Below are 21,532 nucleotides of genomic sequence, written 5' to 3'. Positions count from 1 at the left end.
ATTACAAAAATGACAAGATATGTTTATATTTCACAGGCTGAATTTTCCAGTCTGCACATGCTCGTAAATGCTACACTGGGAATTAAAAACTCAGATCTGTTTGTACTTAGTAGCACTAGCAGAACAAGAAGTGTAAGTAAATCATTATTATGCTTTATTTATTTATTTGTTATTTATGTGTGCAATTAATAATAGTTTGTGTTTTTGTGCATCAGGTGAAAATCCAAATTTCCAAAGAGACTTTAGGAGGCATCCCTTTTTGGATCATCATCATTAGTATTCTGATAGGACTTTTGATACTGGCACTTGTAATCTTTATCCTTTGGAAGGTAAAGAAAAGTCTAACACTGACTCAAGTAATATCGTTTTAAAATACAATATCTAACAGTAAACTCTTGCTCTTTCAGATGGGCTTCTTTAAAAGAAAACCCAGAGAGTTTTCTAAGGAGGACATGATGGACTGAAATCCTCCCTGAGCACTTGACACGTGACACGCGCTTCAGAAGCCACACGTCAAAGACTTAAACAGCCAACTCAAAAGACAGAGGGGATGCCATATGAACCATAACCGACTCAATGCACAGCAGTCAATGCCTGTTACAGGACTCAGCAAAACTGGGATTGACCTTTAACCTGGGCGGGTCTGTTTAGACGTCCTCGTTTCAGTGTTTGAGGTTCTGTGACTCACTCCATGCAGTAGAAACCAACTGTGTTTCTATGAAAAAGTGGAGACAGACTCTATCATTTTTCACCTTGCTTGTTCCTTTGCAAGCATTTTTTTTTCCAATTCCTGGGAGTTGTATCAACTTTGTTTAAAAAAAACAACAAAAAAAACTCAGGTGCTTTGAGAGGGAAGACCGAGAGGTTAAAGACTCTTGTTCTGTGTCTTATGCATATGATATCCAAAGGTTTATTTGCTTGACAAACAATCTATGAACTTTGGTTTGATTTGATCATGAGAGAAACACTGTATTCATTTTACCAGTTTGTGTTTTTTTTTCTACCTACAATGTCACTTGGCACATTGACCTCTTTTTGCCTAACACTGATTTAGTTCAATGATAAAGGTGCTTCATACTTTCATACACCTGCTATATGTAAGCCAACAGTCAGATGAAACAAAGTTAAAATGTATATTTTTGTATGAAATTTGATGCAACTGTCATCACCTAAATCAAAAAGACAAAACTTTCTTATGCTTTAAACATAAACCTTATTGTTATTGTAAATAGATGGACACTTCTTGTTGTAAAGCCTTGTGTACAGATTGTTTTTGTTAATGTTCTTTTTTTTTATTATTTAAAAAAAAAAAAAAAAAAAATCTACCTTTTTAGTGAACAGTGCTCAAAACATGATTTTACTCAGGTAATCTAATTAAAGCATCACCGCGGAAGATTTCTGGTGGCGTGCCTCCATAGAGATGAAAAGTTTAAACCTTTTCATACTGAGAAATGTTTCAGGCAAAGTGCAATAAGAAAAAAAACCTGTAATTAAATATATGCCTTTATCTCAATTAATATTTTTATTTTTTACTGAAATCTTGTGCGGTGGGGCTTTAAAGCTTCCATCTGTAAGTTTATTTGATTTTGTCAGTAGATGGCAGATGTGAAACCTGCCTCCCCTCCCCTCCCCTGACCATTAACCAAGTGCTCTGGTCTTCTGTCAGGCCAAAGCTGGTGAACTGTCAGACAGCAGTAACATGGGCAGCATCTAGTGGTCATATGTGAGAATACAACAGGGCCAGGTCAGCTACTCGAATTACAAATGGTAGCTTCAAATATGAAATTGCATTGTTGGTCTTCCCCAGAAAATTGCAGTCTTCATCGTTCTAAAATGTCTGTAAATAACATTTTTTGTTATTAATTTACATGCAGTAGGCTACAATTAATATGATCGTAAGGAAACAAAATCATTCTTCAATGTGTTCAATGCTCAAAGCACTCTCTGACACTAGAAACATTATTGTCTAATGATTATTTTTATTTTCTAGATAATAGTTTAACCATTAAACCAAAAGATGTAGGCACCACTGCCAGTGGGTAAATGAAGTTAAAGTTTCTGTTCACTGACACAGATAGAGCTTGTCAGGGATTGAGTTCACGAATAAAACAGACAAACATGTTGTGAGATTGGATGCTCCGCTCCATCTACACTGCTGTGAAGTCTTCACTGTGATGCACTGGTTTGTTTCCTCATCAGCACAATGTAAATTCTGTTATGTCAATATGTTTGAAAATAATTAAAAACAGTTTATCACTCCCTGTGCTATGTGTGTGCTTAATTACCTGTAATAATGACAGATTGTCCAAATATATAAAAGTATAATCTGTGATAAACACTCCTGTAATCAGCAGTAACCACTAACTAATGAAGTGAAAGTGATTGTTTGTGTTTACTCATGTGTTTAAGCCTGCGAGGCAAAACTGAGGGCAGCATCTTTGAACAACTGCGCTTTACAATAGAGAGATGTGGAAGAGCGCCCCCTGGTGTCCGCTGAGTCTGGGAGGGGAGCTGAGCCCAAGCTACTGTAATATTGAGCTACTGGGGCTCCATCTTGCATGAAAAAGAAACGAAGGTGAAGGTGTTTGAGTTTGGTGCTTGAAAAACTGTATCGTCCTCCGATCTTCGCGCTGGGGAGCCCAAGGAGGGGCTGTGCCACAGTTTATAGGATGTCCCGACATGAAGGTAAGTCCACACATAGGCCCACAACTTCTCTTATGGGAGCTACATTTCTTCGGGAGCTAGCTGTTAGCTTGGTTTGCTACGTGCACATTCAAGTGAGTTGGTTGTTGCGCCTTTCACAGATTATTAACGGACATCTTTTCAACAAGTAAACCTTCAGTCCGTGTCCTGCTTCAGTCTGTCCCAGTTATTTGAGCTGCTGATTTCTCTAAAATGTCAAATATGAAGTTACTCGTGACAGTCATACGGCAACACAATGCTTAGCATGTAGCTCTGCTGCTGTTACCTTACAGTTTGCTAACAGGCTAATGATGCTAACACAGGGAGCTGTAGTTGTGCAACCACTAAATGTTTCTAGTGACTTGCACTATTCCCAAAGACACATTTACACAGAGCGGCTTGTTTTCTGTGTAAATGGACCTGAGGGGCCCGTCAGCTGTGATGAGATGGATCTGTTATTGATGAATGCACTGTCATCAAGAAAACCACCCAAAAGTGTGAGGCCTCTGTGTGATCAGAAAGTACAAGAATATACAGTACATGAGTATAAAGTATATGAGTATAAAGTATATGAAGATAAAGTATATGAGTATAAAGTATATGAGTATAAAGTACATGATCATAAAGCATATGATCATAAAGTACATGAATATAAAGTATATGATTATGAAGTATATGATCAGAAAGTACGTGATCATTAAGTATATGATCATAAAGTATATGAATATAAAGTACATGATTATAAAGTACATAATCATGAAGTATATGATCAGAAAGTATATGATTATGTAGTATATGATTATAAAGTACATGATTATAAAGTACATGAATATAAAGTACATGATTATAAAGTACATAAACATGAAGTATATGATCAGAAAGTATATGATTATGTAGTATATGATTATAAAGTACATGATTATAAAGTACATGATTATAAAGTACATGATTATAAAGTATATGATCAGAAAGTATGTGATTATAAAGTACATGATTATAAAGTAGATAATCATGAAGTATATGATTATAAAGTACATGATTATAAAGTATATGATTATGTAGTATATGGTCATAAAGTACATGATTATAAAGTACATAAAGTATATGATCATAAAGTACATAAAGTATATGATCATAAAGTACATGATTATAAAGTATATGATTATAAAATACATGATTGTAAAGTACATAAAGTATATGATCATAAAGTACATGATTATAAAGTACATAAAGTATATGATCATATAGTACATGATTATAAAGTACATGATTATAAAGTACATAAAGTATATGATCATAAAGTACATGATTATAAAGTACATGAAGTATATGATCATAAAGTACATGATTATAAAGTACATTAATATAAAGTACATAAAGTATATGATCATAAAGTATACCATGAACCATGTCATGGAGTTATCCAGCGGCTGCTGGAGTCGACAGTAGAGGCAGAAATGTTAGTAATCGCGTGTCATATATGAATATTTTTGAAGATGGCAATGACTGACAACATGAAACTACTTTGATCTGATTTGTTTCAAATACTTGGACAGACTTGTCTCTTATGCTTCTTTTGACTAAAAATATCTAAAACTATGACAGTTTGACTTTGAAGAGTCTATATGTTTGTTTTTTTGTTGTCTGTGCTGTTTTGTAATTACACGGTGCTACACAGTTAATATTTATAGTGGCTTTACTGAATAATATATTGCACACTGATTGATTGTATAAGTGAGTTAAAGGTACATTATGTAACATTCTGGAAGTGGCACATCATCTGCATGATTGTGTGGAACCATAGATCAGAACATTCTCCGTGGACATATGTTTTATGTCATACTGTGAAAAATTATAACCAAAGGAACAACATTTCCATGGAAATCCAAGCACCATATAAGGGTTGTGGAGATGCAAGCTGCGCTCAGCATAAGGGTGCATGTTTGTCTTTTTTATTGCAATAAACACAACCAAAACAACAACAAAAAACAACATGTGACATACTGTAGCTTTAATACAGCTAAAATTGTAAATGTGTAAATTGTAAAGTATACTCAAGTTACCGATTAATAGAGGTTTGTCTATTTAATGTATAATCAGTTGTGTTAATAAGTTTGGGATTGTAATTCAGTTCATAGTGAATTTTCCTCTTCTCTGCAGGTGTTAGCTGTGATGCGTGTTTAAAAGGAAACTTTAGGGGCAGACGGTTCAAGTGTTTAATTTGCTACGACTATGATCTGTGTGCATCTTGCTACGAAAGTGGAGCCACAACAACGAGACACACTACAGAGCATCCCATGCAGTGTATATTAACCAGGGTAGACTATGGTAAGGACTGTTTATTTATACATATGACATTATTAGTGCTGCAACATTCAATCATTTTTGCTTCCACTGATATTGTTTCTCTAAAGTTTTAGAGCGATGTTATAATGATGATGCATTCTTTTCTTTTCTTTTTTTCCCCAACAGATCTGTATTATGGAGGCGATACGTTTTCAGTAGAACAACCTCAGTCATTCACTTGTCCTTACTGTGGGAAGATGGGCTACACAGAGACGTCTTTACAGGAGCATGTCACTGCAGAACATGCAGAAACATCCACTGAAGTGGCAAGTCTCAGTTTAAACACATGACTTATTTTTTTGCCTGATCATTATTGGATTATAACACTATAATTATAATAAATAGTAAATTGAATAAATAGTAGTTTTTAATTTTTATTATGAAGAAACTGTTTGGTTAGAAGCATAGGAAGACTTCGCAGTAGGTGCTGCCTTTTTCAGGAAACTAATTCATGCATCTTCGATTCAGTCTATGTTATTTCCCTAGTCATAATAGTCAGGAGATGCAAATTAATCCTTAATTTCTTAAACCTATTTTTTTTCTTTCAGATCTGTCCAATATGTGCAGCATTACCTGGTGGTGACCCTAATCATGTTACAGATGACTTTACAGCTCACCTCACACTTGAACACAGAGCGCCAAGAGATTTAATATCCTTTACTGTTAAGATGGAAATAAATCAAAGAAAATTCAACTGTATGTGTGAAACATTTAGTCTGTACATTTGACACTTTCCTTAATGTTTTGTTCACGATGAGTCCAGTAGTGTGCGGCATGTACGTAGGATGTTTCACCCAGGACGAGGGTTGGGTGGTCCAAGAGCACGAAGGACAAATATGCACTTTACTAGCGGTTCCACGGGAGGCCTCTCCTCTTCATCATCACAGAGCTCAACTTACACACCTAGTAACAGGGAGGCAATGGACCCAATAGCAGGTGGGAATTATCCCTCTGGTCTGTAGTTTTGTACCTATCACTGTGACACTTTGTGGCTCAACTGTGTGTCATTAACTGTTTTTGCTCGATGCAGAGCTGTTGTCTCAGCTGTCTGGTGTACGGCGTGCAGCGGGGGGCCAAATAAACTCCTCGGGACCTTCAGCGTCCCAGCTCCAGCAGCTACAGATGCAGCTGCAGCTGGAGCGGCAACAGGCTCAAGCAGCCAGACAGCAGGTGGAGTCCGGCCGCCACGCCACGCGCCGCGGCAACAACCCGGGAAACACTGGCACCGCCATCGCTCCCCCCAGCACAACAGCCACCAGCACAGCCACTGTGGGAGACAACAACCCCTCGTCCTCATCGCACAGCTCCCAGTTTTTATTAGCTCGGTGAGTAGTGTCCACTGCAGGCATTGTCTCATATGATCTATGTTTTTTTTTTTGTTTTTTTTTATACAACTCACAGCCAGGAAATTGTAGTAGGATCTGAATGGGAGCAATGTAATTCTAACCATACATCCTTCATGCTCTTTCACAGGTTGAATGAACCGAAAATGTCGGAAACTGAGCGGCAGTCTTTTGAAGGGGAGCGTGCCGACCGCAGTCTGTTTGTCCAGGAGTTGCTGTTGTCCACTCTGATGCATGAAGAGAGCTCTTCCTCCGATGAGGACGAGCGGCGAGACTTCGCTGACTTCGGAGCCATGGGCTGTGTGGATATCATGCCTTTAGATGTTGCGCTGGAGAACCTCCAGCTCCGAGAGAGCAACTCTATGGGGAAGGAGCCTCCGCCGCCTCCTCTTTGATGTCCAAGCATCAAGTAGACTGTGTCCACTCTGCTGCAACTGCCAGTGATAGGCAGCCACAGCAGCAGGCCACTCTGTCCTTATCCCTGTTCAACCCCTGATTTTCTGAGTTTGTTTTGGTGATTGTAATTTTCGGGCCTGTCACCAATTTTGTTACATTGTAAGCAAAATAAATGAGAGCAAGTGGGATACATGTGCGAGTGCGCTATAGCAACTGAGCGAATGGAAGAAGAGAAATCTATAAATATATATATAAATATATATTAAATATATATATGAAGTTGATAATCAATTTTCAAACATTTTTCTTTATCAGGTTTTTGTTGCAGGCAGCTGTTGCAGACCTTTGCTTCCTGTGACATGCATATAGCTCTCCTAAATACTCCACATTAAAAAACTGAAGAGGACAGACATTCCTCTACTGAAGCTGCTGTGTGTGTTCATGACTATTACAAAATAAAAAGTGCTTGGTTGGGTTACAATAAGTACTGCATGCAGTTATTTACAGGGTGCATGACATCTAATGACCTTGTCATAAGAAAAAACTAAAGTGTTTTTAAACGGTTATTACATTGATTACAATGCTAATTCAATAATTTACATAACAGAAAAGCCAAACTATAATTGACACTTAAATATATATTTTTAGAATTAAGGCATTTTGTGTATTCTGCAGTAGTGTCTAGTGAAATACAGTGGCAGCATCCAGTGGGCCATTTTCTGTAGTATTGTAACAGGTGTAATCATAGACCGCTACCTACTCTTTAACTATGTCAGATAAATCATATATTTTTCTGTTGCTGCTTTTTTAAGTAGCTGTAAAACTGTAAAACACTTCTTCATTCTGAGTATGCTCGACTCCACTGCTCCTTTGGGTTTCTTCAGGCCCAGAGTCCTGGCACATGCGTTCACTGGCATGGTATTTCTGTTAAGACACTGCAGATGTTTGTTAAGAGGAGACTGTTTATGCTTATTACGAGCACTTTCTCTTTATTCTCTGATTCTTTAGAGCCTTGAAATGAATACCACCTCCATGCCTACATTTATCCTCTGTAAAAATATATGGAGATGTAAAGTAAATTTGTGCATTAACTTTCATAATGATTCGAGACATGGGCAGACATTTTTTTAACTGTAAATTTAGACCAAAATAAATATAAACTGCACATTGCTTTTGCAACCGAGACGCTGTTCCCTGTGGACTTGTCTTTTCTTTTATTGTATAAGGATGATGAATTCCTCTGAATGTAAACACTTGGAAAAATCTTATCTGAAGTAACAACATCCATAAAAAAGCACATTCTAGTGGCATACCCAGGACTGCATAATACACTGATCTGTACACTCGAAGGTAAGTTACATTCAGGGTAAAATGCAGTTTAAGATAGTCGTTTTGGCGGCCTCTGATGGTGAAAAAGCAGACTGCATAACCGTACTTGATACTTGCACGGCTGTAGTCGACTGTGAGGTATTTTGGGCAGCTGTCCTTGTCACTTCTCGGAGGTTATTGTTAGAAACAAATGGTCGTATTTCATAAGTCGAAAAGCAAAAGCGATCTTGATCTTTCCTTTGTAAAGAAGATCCCAGTTCTGCAGCAATCCATTTACTGCCCCAAAGCAAAAGTACTAAATACTAACTGAATACTTGAAAGTGTATTCAAGGAAAAGGGAGTAACCAACCTGTTCAACAAAAAAGAAACGAGCTTGGTGTGTTGCGTAGTAATGTTGACCAAACGTTTTCCAAAAATATTCTTAAACAAGAGATAGTTAGACAAACCACCTTTATTAAATGCACAGTATCACAAGGAACAATTCCATTACTTGTGGATAAGCTACTCACAGGATGCACAAAGCATTGAATTGATTGATAGATCTGGCTGATTAAAGCAGGATTAAATCTGCCAGGAGAGCTCACACACACAAACACACCCCTACACACACACACAAACGCGCGCACACACACTCACACACAGGCATCCAGTGGAAACGCACACTGACTACATGTCACACACACCGTATTCACAGAGTAGGTCAGCTCCATTGACTGCACGGGACTGAAACGTCTCCTTTTTCCATTGGATATTTACAAAAACAAACAAAACACACAAACAAAAAAAACACTCTGCTCCTTTTCGCAATCCCACTCCGTTACATTCAAAACGATATACGATTCATGATGCAAAGTCACAGATGTTCATTTGAAAAAAGAATCAAAAAAGGCTACAGTCAGTCAGGCTTCGGTGACGGGACGAGTCGGGGATGATCTGAATGTTTTTAGAAGTCTCTGGTCTCCGTAAAAACACCAGACAAGACCAACCCCTTTACTTAAACTCTGAGCCACTTCATCACAAGTTGAGATTGTTTTTGTTTATTTTTTTTATCTTCGAAGAAAACATATTTGCAGAAAGTCCTTTAGCAGATGAAAAAAGATTGTTTTCCCACTCGTATTATTATGAACAAGCACAAATTAAGTATACAATGTCGTAATAAAATCTTATTTACAGTAGTATGTATTGCCAGTGCCCCATAACATGTAATCTTCCATATATATCACACAGTTTTAACATCTGCTTCAAACAGATTATACTATATTAAACATTGCCTACTGTGCATATAGACAAGTATCAGAACTGTACAAAGTGGACTCCATTTTATATACAGTAGACATCAGACTATTGTACATTTGACAACATAAACTGGGAAAAAACAGGAATCAAAGACAAAATCTGAGTTGTTTTTTTAGGGTTTTTTTGAAGATGGGAAGTGTCTTGAGCATTGGGAAGTTCAGTCCATGTACAAGGTGCATTTTAACAGAACAAATGACAATGTTTTTGTATGAGGAGGACGTATTAACTCAGACAGATCCATGGAAGAAATTGTTAACTACATAAATACATTTTGTAATCTTTTATTACAGATACCACGCTCCTCTTTGGAGGGTCCACCAGTGCAAAAGGTGCTTCAAAAGTCTAACAAATCTACTGCGTTTTGAACTACTTGCAACAAAAAAAATGTAAATTATTATCTACACATCCAACATCTCCGTTTCTAACCTTTTATGCAAATGCTGTATATCGTCACTCAACCAGTTTCTCAGAGGTTTGTAGACAGATGTATAATAATAAGGGTTCCCGAACGAAATGCTAAATGACATTGCTGGTGAAAATTAAAACTAACTGTGCTCATCTTCAAAGATAGGCACAGCTTAACAAGTCCTCATTTGTGTGCTTTAGATACATGAAATCACCATGGAGAAGAAACAAGTCGTCCTAGTGGTTAAAATAAGGAACTGCATGAAAAACAACTACACTGAAACCCTTTTATTCCGTTAAAAAGTGCTTTTTTTTTTTGACACTATTGGCAAATCAAAAGGTCTATCCATCCTTCAATGTTGAATCTACACACTTTCAATAACGACGCCGATCAATGCCTTTCTTTCTAGTTGCTGTGTAATATTAATAATCGGATAATGTGTCAACTAAAACGCTTATATGTTTATACAGAACTTTTACTGAAACGCGCAAGTGCCAACAATAGTGCCATAATCTGTCTGCAGTTTGATTTCATATTTAAAACGTGAAAAAAAAAGAAAGAAAATCAAAATAACTTTAAATTTAAGGCCTTTCTCTATGTAAAGAGGACATAGACATTTACAATTATATTTACAGCTTGAGACTGTACAGGTTTTCTCCCACAAGCACCATACGTAGGCTACTGCACTTACAATAGCTCTTGTCTCTGTCTCGCACGAACAAACATTCAAACAGAGCTCGCAGACGGACATGCGCCCCACGCACACGCGCACACGCACACACAAAGGTACATACAGCGTCCCGTGACGTTTCAGCCCAGTATGTCCAGGTAGACGGGAGAGGCCTTAGCCAGACTTTGCAACAGCGCGTGGATCTCCCGAATGTTTAGTCTCATGTAGGGCTCTCTATGCCAGCAGCCCAGCATCAAATCGTACACCTCCTTGGGACAAGTCCGGGGCCGCTGCAGGACGCGACCCTGGGTGATGCACTCGATTACCTGCAGCCAAGAACTACAATCAGTTTTGGGATCAACGGAAACAAGTCCTATTTACATTACATGCTGTACATCGATACGCCAGTGTTTGGTTTCTGTCTGTCCCTGTGCTTCTGTGCTCTGTGTCTTTTTCCCTCTCATCTGTGTCCTGTTCTGGAGCTGGGCGGAGACTCTGGCACCGCCCACTACACACCTGCAGCCCATGAGCAATCAATCGCCTCGGGACTACAAAGGGACTGAGGACCCGTCAGATCGTCCGCGTATCCCTCGTGGTACAGTTCCGCTTGGCTCGGTCTAGTTTTCGTCATCATGGTCACAATACACAGCCGTTTTTTTTGCCATGGACCTACCCTGCACCTCAGCCTCCGACCCAGCTCTCCACGACCGGTACGAACGCCTCAGCCTCCGACCCTGCTCTCTACTATCTGCTCCATCAGCCAATATTCACATTCCCTTGTTTGTAATAAACTGTCAGACGTTTACCCCGAGTCTTACGTTACGACAGGTTTCCGTGCTTCTTGGTGACATTACATTGCATTTATTTACTGCAGAGTGAGCCTAACCTTAGCCTAAACCCTAACCGTAACCTATTTTCACCCATATCTGAGCTTTGAATCATGTTGTTGATCTATCAATAAAGGACTTTACGCACTCACATCAAGCCCCCATGATGTGATTATAGTCCCTACAGTGTGATAAATACCTGCCCGTGCGCTGCTTAGAACATATTTACATTTTAATCACACCTGAAAAAAGTTTAAATGTTTGCAAAGACTAGTTGTATGAACATTTAAACCTATGGCTCTCATAACATATACGGTATTTCCATTAAATTACACATGTTTGTGCACCGTGGCTTAGTTTAGTTCATACAATATGTGGATTAATTTTGTAATGAGTAAAGCACAACACGCACTGACCCCTTTGACCCCGTTTCCTCCGTAATAAAAAGCAGAAAATACCTCGTTGTTGGAGAGCTGGTACCACGGCTGTTTGCCATAGGTGAAGATCTCCCACAGCACCACTCCCAGGCTCCACACATCGCTCTCTGTGGTGAACCTGCGATACATGATGCTCTCCGGGGGCATCCAGCGAATCGGTAGCATCGTATGTCCACCCACCTACGGCCGCAGAGGACGCAGATCAGCAGAAACGCTAACACGCATCGTCTTTTTTTTTTTCTATTTCTAATGTCTCGTCAGTGGTTCTGAGTCAAAATCACAACATTTTCTGAAATACTGCAACAATAAAAGTACGCAAACATTCATGACAGAACGTGCCTGTGATTGGCTGATTAGATACTTGCATGACCAAACAGTTGATTGTATCTGTATCTGGGCTTTTTCCATACTCGTATAGACAATATCACTTAATCGCCTTCAATATTTATAACTTCGGGGAGTGGAGACATCTCAGTAAGCAATTGTCTCAACAAATACAGTTTCGATTTGATTAAAAGGTTGATATAATGACTTGTTTTCACTAAACTCCCCTCGGGCCTATCTGATGCATCCAAATGCTTTTTATTATGATGTTCTGGTGTGGTGCAGGTATATTCTTCACCAGCAGAAGGCGTTGTGGGTCTCGAACTGACATTTAAAAATAACAATGTGTTTAAAAGAATGTTGATGTATTTTTGTTTTTATTTACAGACATATGGATGTGTTAGAATTAAATAACCTTTGGTGTTTGGCCCCCTGCAGGAAAGATGATGTTACTGCATGTTAGGTTATTGACAGTTGTAGTGGTGACGGACCAGGTGGATCTGTGATGTAGCTGCAGAAATGAAGAGGAGAGCTGACTTGTGAAGCTTATAGGTCTGTTCACGTTTAGCTGAACCTAAGTTGAAGCTAGTCAGAAGTAAAGTTTCAGGATATGAGCTGGAGAAGGTATATTCTAGTTGGCAGATTCAGGTTAAGCAGCAAAGTTTCAGTTCATTCAATCCACAATCTGTCATTTTACACGTGTAACTCATCAGAAAGAAAGAGGAAATACATAGAACTGTACTCACTCTGTAGTAGTCTGTGCTGTATACATCCCTGGACATGCCAAAGTCACCGATTTTGACCAGAAGGTTTTCCCCGACAAGGCAGTTCCTAGTGGCCAAGTCTCTGTGGACAAAATGCTGAGAGGCCAAGTAGACCATGCCAGCAGCAATCTGTTGGGCAATGTGAAGCATTTGGGACTGAGTGAGCTCCACCAGGATGCTGTGCTGACCGTCTGCCATGAGGATCGCATCTGGGCCATGGGACCTATGCACCAGGAAGGGATCAGTCACGGGGAGCTGGGGTAACACGATTATGGCTCTTAAGTAGTAAAACACTAGATTATATTGTAAAGATAACATCAAACAATGATTTCATACTCATTGTGTTAGTCGAATGAGTAAAGTATTCTATTTATTACCACGAGACAATGCAAGTTTTTTGTTTTTTCAATATTAACATAACAAAATGAATAATTGTGCACATTCAGATGGTTATTATTTTTACTAAATTTACTTTCTCTGGTAAATTTATACGCAAAATCTGTAATGTTTTTCTGTTTTAGCTTCTCACTCACTTGTTTCTTTACGATTTCGTTAAATGAGGGACATTATAGTCTCATTTTACACAGATATCTTCTCATTTTACTGCAATGTCTGGCTTTAGTTAAGTGCGTAGATACGACTTTTCCATTTCAAACCGCCATAATAACCGCAGTTACGATGTTTCTTTCGGTTTAATTCTAACCTAAGGAACTTGTTCAGGTCCCCGTGCTTCATGTACTCAAACACCATGATGAGCGGGTCACTCTCCACGCACACGCCGTAGAAAGTGACTATGTGCTCGTGCTGCAGATTGGTGAGCAGCTCGGCCTCTCTGTAGAAGTCCGCTCGTCCGCTCTCACTGGCCTCTTTCAGGGTCTGACCACAGGAAGACAGGACCAGAGCAACAGCAGTCAATCAAAAGCTCTTACTCTCAAATCGGTAATGGTATTGACAATTGGATCATATAGCGTCGTAAGTAGTACCTTAACTGCAACATGAATCTTGTCTTGGTCTGGCGTCAGGCTGTAGCACTCAGCTAGAAAGACCTTCCCAAACGCTCCTTCTCCCAACTCGCGCTTTAACACTATGTTGTGTCTCTTGATGTGCTGGACGACTTCAAGACAAAAAGAGCTAACTTTTTTTTACCGGATTATAGCACATTCATTATTACTGACAATTCTCTACTGACGTGTTCACTTATTTTGAGAAGAAATGCAATAAATCTGACTGTACGATACGATTTGCTACGAAAGTTAGAATATATGGAGCGCTGTTTCACGGTCTCATTGTTTCGTAGATTTTCTTTTCTGTGCAATTTTACATGTTTTTTTTTTTACAGCCTATAAACGTGCATCGTGTTCTGCGTCCTGATTGGCTAAGGGACTGTAGATCTCCTCCGTGCCGTGTCTCCTGTACAGTACAAAATTTGTTCAGCCCAATTTACATAAATGTCGGATCGCAGTGTGACTCTGAAGTGCTGTATGTTTGCAAGTTTTCTCCCCGAACAAAACCCACAACGTTGAATGAAATGAAACGTTCTGCACCGACAAATTTCAGAAACGCTTAAGTGTTTCTCTGTGGATACCCCTGGAGCAGAGGCACGTGAACAACAATTTTAAACCGATCAATGAGGAAGAGGGATATAATATATGAAGATTTGAACTTTGAGAGTGTTTAAACAAGAGAGAAATGTGAGAAAATGTTAACGCCTGTGTGAGAAAAGTGTATAAAGTGTGTGGTGAGGGGTTTTACAGACGCAAAACATGTAGAATAATTGTAAAAAAAAATAAAGCTGGCTACTTCGCGGGTTATTTTTCAAACGTAACCCCCGCGATAAACGAGTGACCACTGTTTTGTTGCTCATTTTTGACCGTCTACCCTTGATTAAAAACATATCCGCTTTGAGTTTTACCGTAGAGAAGCAGAACAATGTCTAAATAGAGTCTAGATTAGCAGTTATTTTTGCTTTCGAAAGGCCAGGCCATTCGTCTATCGTATGTAGCAGCAGACACGCCAATATGCTAACAATGTATACGCAGAGTCAGTCAGCGCATGGATTTATCTGAAAAAGTGCAGATTACACGACGACGGGAGAGCGGGGTAGTAACTCACATGTGTCCGATTTCAGAATGCTGCCGGAGTTACGGAAGTACTGTGGGTTCTCAATGACAGGAATCTTTGTCATCCCAATGATCACTGCGTCTGGGCCCATCTCCGAGGACGACGGGGTGTTGTTGCCATTGGAGACGTGATGAAGAGGGCTGGCAGAGTCATCGTCATTACTGATGACAGAGGAAGAGCCTAGAGACACGGGAGAAGGAGGAGGGAGGTGAAGAGAATGGAAAACGTAGTGGGAAAACAGGAGTGCAAGTCGTTTATGTGTTTGTCGTGTAATTTGAAATGATTGACATGGACTAAATGGACTAAATATGATCAATTATAACCAAAAGTGTTTATATAAAAGGTGAACCAAATATGCTGCTCAAATGTTATAAAGGAACATGTCTGAATATAGCATAAAGTCTGTTGTTTTATATCGTTGTGGCTCGTGAAATGAACTAGGCAGGAGTGTGGAAGTTTTACCTCCTCATTTTTCAGGAAGTTTACGATTGTTTCCAATAGACTACAAGGAACATGAGGTGGTACTTGGACCTGGCAGAGGTTCAGTCCATCTCCTCCATGATGGCACCTCAACTTGCCCCAGAACCAAGAACGTTTGTACAGTGTTCAGAGCGGTGAGGGCATTGGACGCACTTCTTTTTGCTACTGTATGCTAGCTGTAACGCTGTTCAGCTTTACCACTTGGAAAGAGACACAGACATGGAGGAACTGGACAAGAACCTTCTCACCGACATAAGGTTTAAGGATGAGGTTTATGTTAAATCCAGCTTGATGTGGAGACTCTGCGCCTCACGAACATGAAGGAATTAGTACTATTCACTAAATGTGGGACTCAGTGAGTTTCATTTGTTGTTTCTGAAATTAAACTCCATAATCCTTTCCCTAAGAATGGATTTCCCTCATTTATTCATTTATTCTCATTAAGATCTGATGTGATTTCAAAGTGTTCCTATTTTTGATAATATATAGCATAAGTATCACTGAAAAAAAAGTACCTTTTATCCCAAATTTGGAGTTTCTTCCATATTTTAGTATAATCATCATCAAAACACAACCAGTCAAAGCAACTCCAGCTATTCCAACCACAATGTACACCTGGAAGAGAAAAAAAGGGTTTGTCAATAACCTCTGACAATGTAACTAAAGCTACATGTGAGGGTACAGTTTGAGTTTAGCACCAACTACTACAGTATTTGAACAGTATATTTATGTTTCTATGTGTTGATCATTTTGAGGGTAACTTATATTGTGACGTTAAGGAAATACATTTAAGAATTACATACAGCAGCACTTCCTTCTTCTGATGAGGAATCTGCAAAAAGTACACAGATGTTACTGACATTTAAAGGGAAAAAAACATTATATATACACAATATTTTAGTATTTTATGTAGGTTTGAAGAGGCATACCTGGGGGGTCTGGTTCTATGCAAAGATGGAACAAATATAGTTTGATTACACAAAAATATGATAAATAATATCTGGTATTTTTCGGCTTTGTACTCACCATAATAATCATCATCATCATCTGAAACACAACACCACAATGATTAGTAAAGCCTCAAAGACACCTCAAACCAGTCTGACCTCTGACCTCTTATTCTGAATATATTGACCAATGGACTGCTTTTCGATTGGTATTTCATTTTTTATCAAACTATTCTATGTTATAAGTGCAGACTCTTGTAAAGTGGATCCTGGTGTGGCAGTGTCGTACCTGGAGTGCCCAGTTGAGGTGGTTCGAGGAACTGTGCGGTGATGTTCTTGATGTCGCTTCCGTATTTGTTCTTTGCCATGAGTCTGTAGACACCGTTGTGGATGTGAGTCGGGTTGACCAGCTGCAGACAGCCGTGGTCCACACTCTCTGTGGATTCATGGATCATGGTGCGGATGAAGTCTTGCTCTTGTAGTGGGATGTTCTCATGGAACCACTGCAGCTCAGGTTTGGGGTTCCCAATTACACTGAATGGGATGCACCAGTGGTGGTCCCGTTCAGGAGGCAGCAGCTGCTGTATCGCAGGGGCGACTGACATGGAGGGATAGGAGAGGGATCACACAGTAAATAAAAGAAGAAGTAGCAGGAACGTTTTACAATCTCTGCTCAGAAACTGAACAGGAAGTATGGCTGATATGTGATTCTAGCTCAAAAGTCACTACCAACTTTTTAATACTGCTTTTACTTGATTTTTTACCGCAGCCCCTAGACTTTACTAACTTGACAGTATATAGTGAGAAATGGGGCTGAAGAGCGGGGAAGACATTCAGCAAATTGTCAGTCTCACTGAGATAAGCCTGGCACCAAGCCTGGCATTTATACAACAGCTAAGACCACTCCACCACCAACACTCGACAGTGAAAAAATCTGAACTACAAATAATGTAATTACTTCAACTAAATTAAGATTAGATGAACATGATCTCATATTTAAAGTACAAAGTTCTATGTTGTATCTGTGTCCGTTGGTGGAATGGTTTAGTTGTGAGTGTGACATCCAACTTAATATTATGACACATTAATTAAGACAAATGTGGGGTGGGGTGGGGTTGGGTGGGGGGGTGGGGGCAGGAGAAATGAGGAACTCTACAGGAGGAAGAAACATAAAGAGGAAGTCTGGAGAGTTAGCACAATTTTCTGGAAGATGCAATGACAGTAACAATAATAAACCTCGGAGCCAACTGCACTGGAAAAAACATTATAGAGACGTGAGCTGAGTCTAATCTCCAAAGGAAATTAGATAAATTCACTTTACCAGTGCAACTGTAATTAAAAAGCATGATTCTGTAAATTGGCGTTTACAGTAACAATTAACACAACTACTCACAGAGGATGTTGAGCTGCAGCGTGGCCTCTGACTGACCGACCATGTTCTCAGCGCTGCATGTGATCACTCGACCATTATCGGCTGGAGACAAGCCTAAGAGAGTCAGACTGCTCTCTGTGTCTGTCGCCTCAATCTGAAAAACAAAACAGTGTTCATTTATGAGTTATGACGAATATGACAAGGCTAAAACCATGACAAGTGGAACAGCGCTGACTTTATTGCGCGTGTAAAGAACATCGATGTTCCACTCGATCTGAGGAGCTGGAGAACCAGAGGCTTTGCACAACGCTCGAACATCACGACCCTGCATCTCTGTCACTGTGGTGGGAGACACTACTACTCTGGGAATCTCTGGAGAAGACAAGGTAAGGCAAAACAAGACATTTTATTGAAGATTCATTTCTCCTGTGGTTAAAAAAACACAGCCTGTATAATAAGTGTTAAAATGGACCACTATGGCTGTGTACAATAGAGACTTTGTGGCATTACTGCAGTCAGGTGGTGTGAAGTTGAAAAGGTCATGGGGAACTCCTCCTTCATCAAAACATCTCAACTCTTGGCTTTCCATTTCCTCCTGGGGTCGCAGTTTGATCCACAGGTTCTCACAAACACAGTCCAAAGGGTTTCCAGAGAGGAGGAGCCTAAAGAAAGGATCAGTCTGTGTAAAGGTTATTCTGAGACATACATTATCTGAACAACACCAGGTTTTACTTACGAATAAGTGTTTAATAAGTTCTGAAATATTCTCCATGATAAAGTTGATATGTTATTGTCTCTTAGATCTCTGTAAGATTAAAATATAAACAAATGAATGATGTCAAAATGTGTCACATTGACGGGGTGAAATAATACTTACACATACTGGAGTCTGGTATTGTTGTAAAATGCATCAACTGATATATTGGTCAACTTTGTTCTTGTAACTGTGCTATAAAAATAAAGAAATTAGTAGTTTTATATTAACCTCACCCCACATAAAAAAAACACTGTCTATCCAACCTGCAATGGAACGTTCCAGCAGAAGTAACAATAATGTATCTTATCTTAATATTAATATAATAATTATAATTAATATCAATCATAATCATACATTCAAAGTCACTTTACAATTGTGTGTGTTACTGATTCACTCCTTAGTTACACTCAGACTGATGGAAGTGTGGCATTATGTCCAGATGACATGTACTGGTCAGAGGTGGGATCACTTCAGTATGTGTCATACTTACAGGTTTCTGAGGTTTATGTAGTGCCTTAAACTGCTGTCCTCTATGTCATATAGTCTGTTCTGATTGGCAATATATCTGTAAAGAAGAGACAAAGAAACACCATTACATCCACTTTCATATATATATATATATATATATATATATATATATATATATATATATATATATATATATATATATATATATATATATATATATATATATATAGTTTGTTGTCCAAAGCAGTAGATGGACACTTCATAGTCTTTCATTTGGTTCATTTGGTTCATTTGGCTGAATGGACATAACTGGAGTCTAGACAATACGCCACATCTGCACCCACATTAATGTGGTGCGTTGATAACACACTCAACTAGTACAACTCTAGTTTAGTGTATCCAAACTTGTGCAGCAGTGAACTGTACAGAGGGCGCCGGTAATAACACAGGCCTTAACTAAAGCCAAGTTTGGTAATCTGTGTCCTGTGGCCTCCACGGCACAGTTCTCTCATTTCTGACAAATACTTGTGTCTGGTTGAAAAATGCATGCACAGGTTCACCGTTTGGCCTGCTCCACTGGCTGCATGTAAAGCCTCGTATGAGAAACCACGGCTAATCCAAAAACGCCTTACGCGCATTCTCCCCATAATTACGCACACACTCACGCACGTAAAAACAGGCAAACATACGAAGCACAGCACTCGTGACGAGCACAGGTGTAAAACACATCATCTGACAGGAATATAAAAGGCTTTTCTGCCTAATTACTGACATTGAAAAGCATTAGTCTGTAGTAAACACTGGTCTGTTCGCTTAAACGGACGAGGTGGCTTCTAAAGGCCTGTTGATAATTGTAAAACGTGAGGATCCAATCACGTCATGACTGACAGCGTTACCTCTTATGTCAAAACATACATTTACACTTACATCTCTGTGATGTTTTCCATGTCATCTATCGTGAGAGAAGGGAAATCCTCGATTCCCGGCTCAGAATCGACACAAACAATCTTAGAGATGGTGCAAGTGCATGATTTGGGGCAAGCATCACTGAACCTCCACAGCCCCATCAAAGCCAAAAACAACCCGACACGAGCCATGCCATGTCCCCCTGCTCTTGAGTCCATGGCGGGTTCCACTCAGATCCACTATCCTCCGTTTAAACGTCTCCAAGATGAATTTTCCGTAACTGGTCACAATAAACTGTCAGACTACGTCGTGAGGATTACGCAGAGTCCACGGGTTTGATCTCAAGTTGCCATGGACCGGCCTTTCCTTCTCCGCAGAGCCGCTATCACACTACTGCATATCGATACCGTGAAGCAAGGTGGTGTCAAGTGGTCCGTCCTGGTGGTGGTGCTGCTGCTGTCTCAGCGCGCCCCCCTGCGTGCGCCTAAAACAAATAGTATTGCGCCAGATGTGGAGACATCGATAGAAATAAGCCTGGTGAATATCATGTGGGCAGAAGGAGAGAAAATACGAGCAGAGCGCAGGAAGATGCGAGGTGATGGAGGACCGCCTGCCCGACCTGCACGCGCCTGTGGATGCGCCGAGAAGAAGCGCGCGCACCTCGAGCCTCCACGCGGACAAGGTTTAGACACACGGTCCTGATCAGGGAGATGATTATATGTGTGAGTCTGGAGGATTTTATTAGTTCAGTTGTTGATCCTGTAAAGCCCAAAGTCGCGTTGAAGACGCGCCGTGACCTGTTTTATTGATATATTTGTGTGTTTTATTTGCTGTTCACTGTGATAAAGCTATAGATCTAACCACGTCTGTTTCTTCATGACCCCTTTTTAACGCTTTGTGATAAGGCATATAGTGCTGAGTGTGACGTACAGTTGACGCACAAGCTTAAAAGAATCAGGCAATGTCTGAAAACACTGACCGAATAACTAAAGATAAAAGAAAAAACATCTTATTTAAGATTGCAGTTGTTTTAATATAACTGTAAGGCTTTAAAGGCGTTTGACGCCGTTGGTAAATTCTGTTACACAGTTTGGCGTCGATCTGTAAAAGTTTAACGCAGATTTGTGACTTTCACTGGAGCTGAGCTGCTGCAGGATCCGAGAAAATCACACAACAAATGAAGAGTGTTTTTGACCTGTGTGTGCGTGTGTGTGCGTGTGTGTTGGGGTGTATGTGCGTGTGTGTTTGTGTGTATGTGTGTGTAGTGTGTGTAAATGTGTGTGTGTATATGTCTGTGTGTGTGCGTGCGCGTGTGTGCGTGTGTATTTGTGTGTGTCTGTGTGTGTCGTGTGTTTATGTGTGTGTGGGGTGTGTGTGCGTGTGTGTATGTGTGTATGTGTGTATCTGTGTGTGTTTGTGCGCGCGCGTGTGTCTGTGTGTATGTGTGTCTGTGTTTTATATGTGTACGTGTGTGCGTGTGTCTATGTGTGTTGGGGGGTGTGTGTGTGTATTTGTATGTGTGTGTGTGTAAATGGTTGTGTATATGTCTGTGTCTTTACGTGTGCGTGTGTGTGTGTAAATGGTTGTGTCTATGTGTACATATCTGTGTGTGTGATATTTCTGTACTTTTGTCTGTGATTTTACATAATTTCACATTTGTC

At 39.7% G+C, this 21,532-nt stretch overlaps 3 protein-coding genes across 3 annotated transcripts in view; 2 read left to right on the top strand and 1 right to left on the bottom strand.

Annotated features, from left to right (window-relative positions):
• itga1 (integrin, alpha 1) overlaps positions 1 to 2,261 on the top strand; it is a 35,091-nt gene extending 32,830 nt beyond the window's left edge. Inside the window, exons 28-30 of the mRNA XM_033989942.2 lie at positions 37 to 132; positions 216 to 329; positions 408 to 2,261. Of these exons, the coding sequence (XP_033845833.1) occupies positions 37 to 132; positions 216 to 329; positions 408 to 464 (267 nt within the window). The 3' untranslated portion in view covers positions 465 to 2,261. The remainder of the gene's footprint in view (positions 1 to 36; positions 133 to 215; positions 330 to 407) is intronic.
• Positions 2,262 to 2,487: 226 nt separating this feature from the next.
• kcmf1 (potassium channel modulatory factor 1) lies at positions 2,488 to 7,192 on the top strand. Its single transcript, XM_033989476.2, has 7 exons — positions 2,488 to 2,685; positions 4,843 to 5,010; positions 5,155 to 5,294; positions 5,577 to 5,678; positions 5,781 to 5,964; positions 6,059 to 6,353; positions 6,502 to 7,192. Exons 1-7 carry the CDS (start codon positions 2,670 to 2,672, stop codon positions 6,764 to 6,766), a joined length of 1,170 nt encoding a protein of 389 aa, XP_033845367.1. The 5' UTR covers positions 2,488 to 2,669; the 3' UTR covers positions 6,767 to 7,192.
• A 1,343-nt stretch (positions 7,193 to 8,535) lies between these two features.
• Positions 8,536 to 20,408, bottom strand: ntrk2b (neurotrophic tyrosine kinase, receptor, type 2b). The gene is made up of 18 exons (XM_055231564.1): positions 19,893 to 20,408; positions 18,988 to 19,062; positions 18,618 to 18,689; positions 18,477 to 18,545; positions 18,251 to 18,402; positions 17,976 to 18,112; positions 17,762 to 17,894; positions 16,658 to 16,966; positions 16,448 to 16,468; positions 16,351 to 16,365; positions 16,225 to 16,253; positions 15,937 to 16,036; positions 14,933 to 15,121; positions 13,804 to 13,934; positions 13,524 to 13,696; positions 12,803 to 13,043; positions 11,754 to 11,912; positions 8,536 to 10,794 (listed from the first exon to the last, which is right to left on the bottom strand). The coding sequence occupies exons 1-18, from the start codon at positions 20,087 to 20,089 to the stop codon at positions 10,609 to 10,611; spliced, it is 2,388 nt and encodes a 795-aa protein (XP_055087539.1). The 5' UTR covers positions 20,090 to 20,408; the 3' UTR covers positions 8,536 to 10,608.
• Positions 20,409 to 21,532: the final 1,124 nt, after the last annotated feature.

This window comes from Periophthalmus magnuspinnatus, chromosome 23, assembly GCF_009829125.3.
Source record: "Periophthalmus magnuspinnatus isolate fPerMag1 chromosome 23, fPerMag1.2.pri, whole genome shotgun sequence".
NCBI classification, from domain to species: Eukaryota; Metazoa; Chordata; class Actinopteri; order Gobiiformes; family Gobiidae; genus Periophthalmus; species Periophthalmus magnuspinnatus.
This window is presented reverse-complemented; position numbering and strand designations above follow the sequence as displayed.

Bases quoted from the DNA above. Each gene is read 5' to 3' on its own strand.
- ntrk2b (XM_055231564.1), bottom strand. From the start codon at position 20,089: ATGGACTCAAGAGCAGGGGGACATGGCATGGCTCGTGTCGGGTTGTTT. The intron at 18,690-18,987 runs GTAAGTATGACA...TTATTTTTATAG, and splicing joins TACATAAACCTCAGAAACCT to CACAGTTACAAGAACAAAGT. The intron at 11,913-12,802 runs GTGAGTACAGTT...CTGCGGCCGTAG, and splicing joins ACAGCACAGACTACTACAGA to GTGGGTGGACATACGATGCT.
- kcmf1 (XM_033989476.2), top strand. The intron at 5,011-5,154 runs GTAAGGACTGTT...TTTCCCCAACAG, and splicing joins ATTAACCAGGGTAGACTATG to ATCTGTATTATGGAGGCGAT. The intron at 5,679-5,780 runs ATATCCTTTACT...TGTTTTGTTCAC, and splicing joins ACAGAGCGCCAAGAGATTTA to GATGAGTCCAGTAGTGTGCG.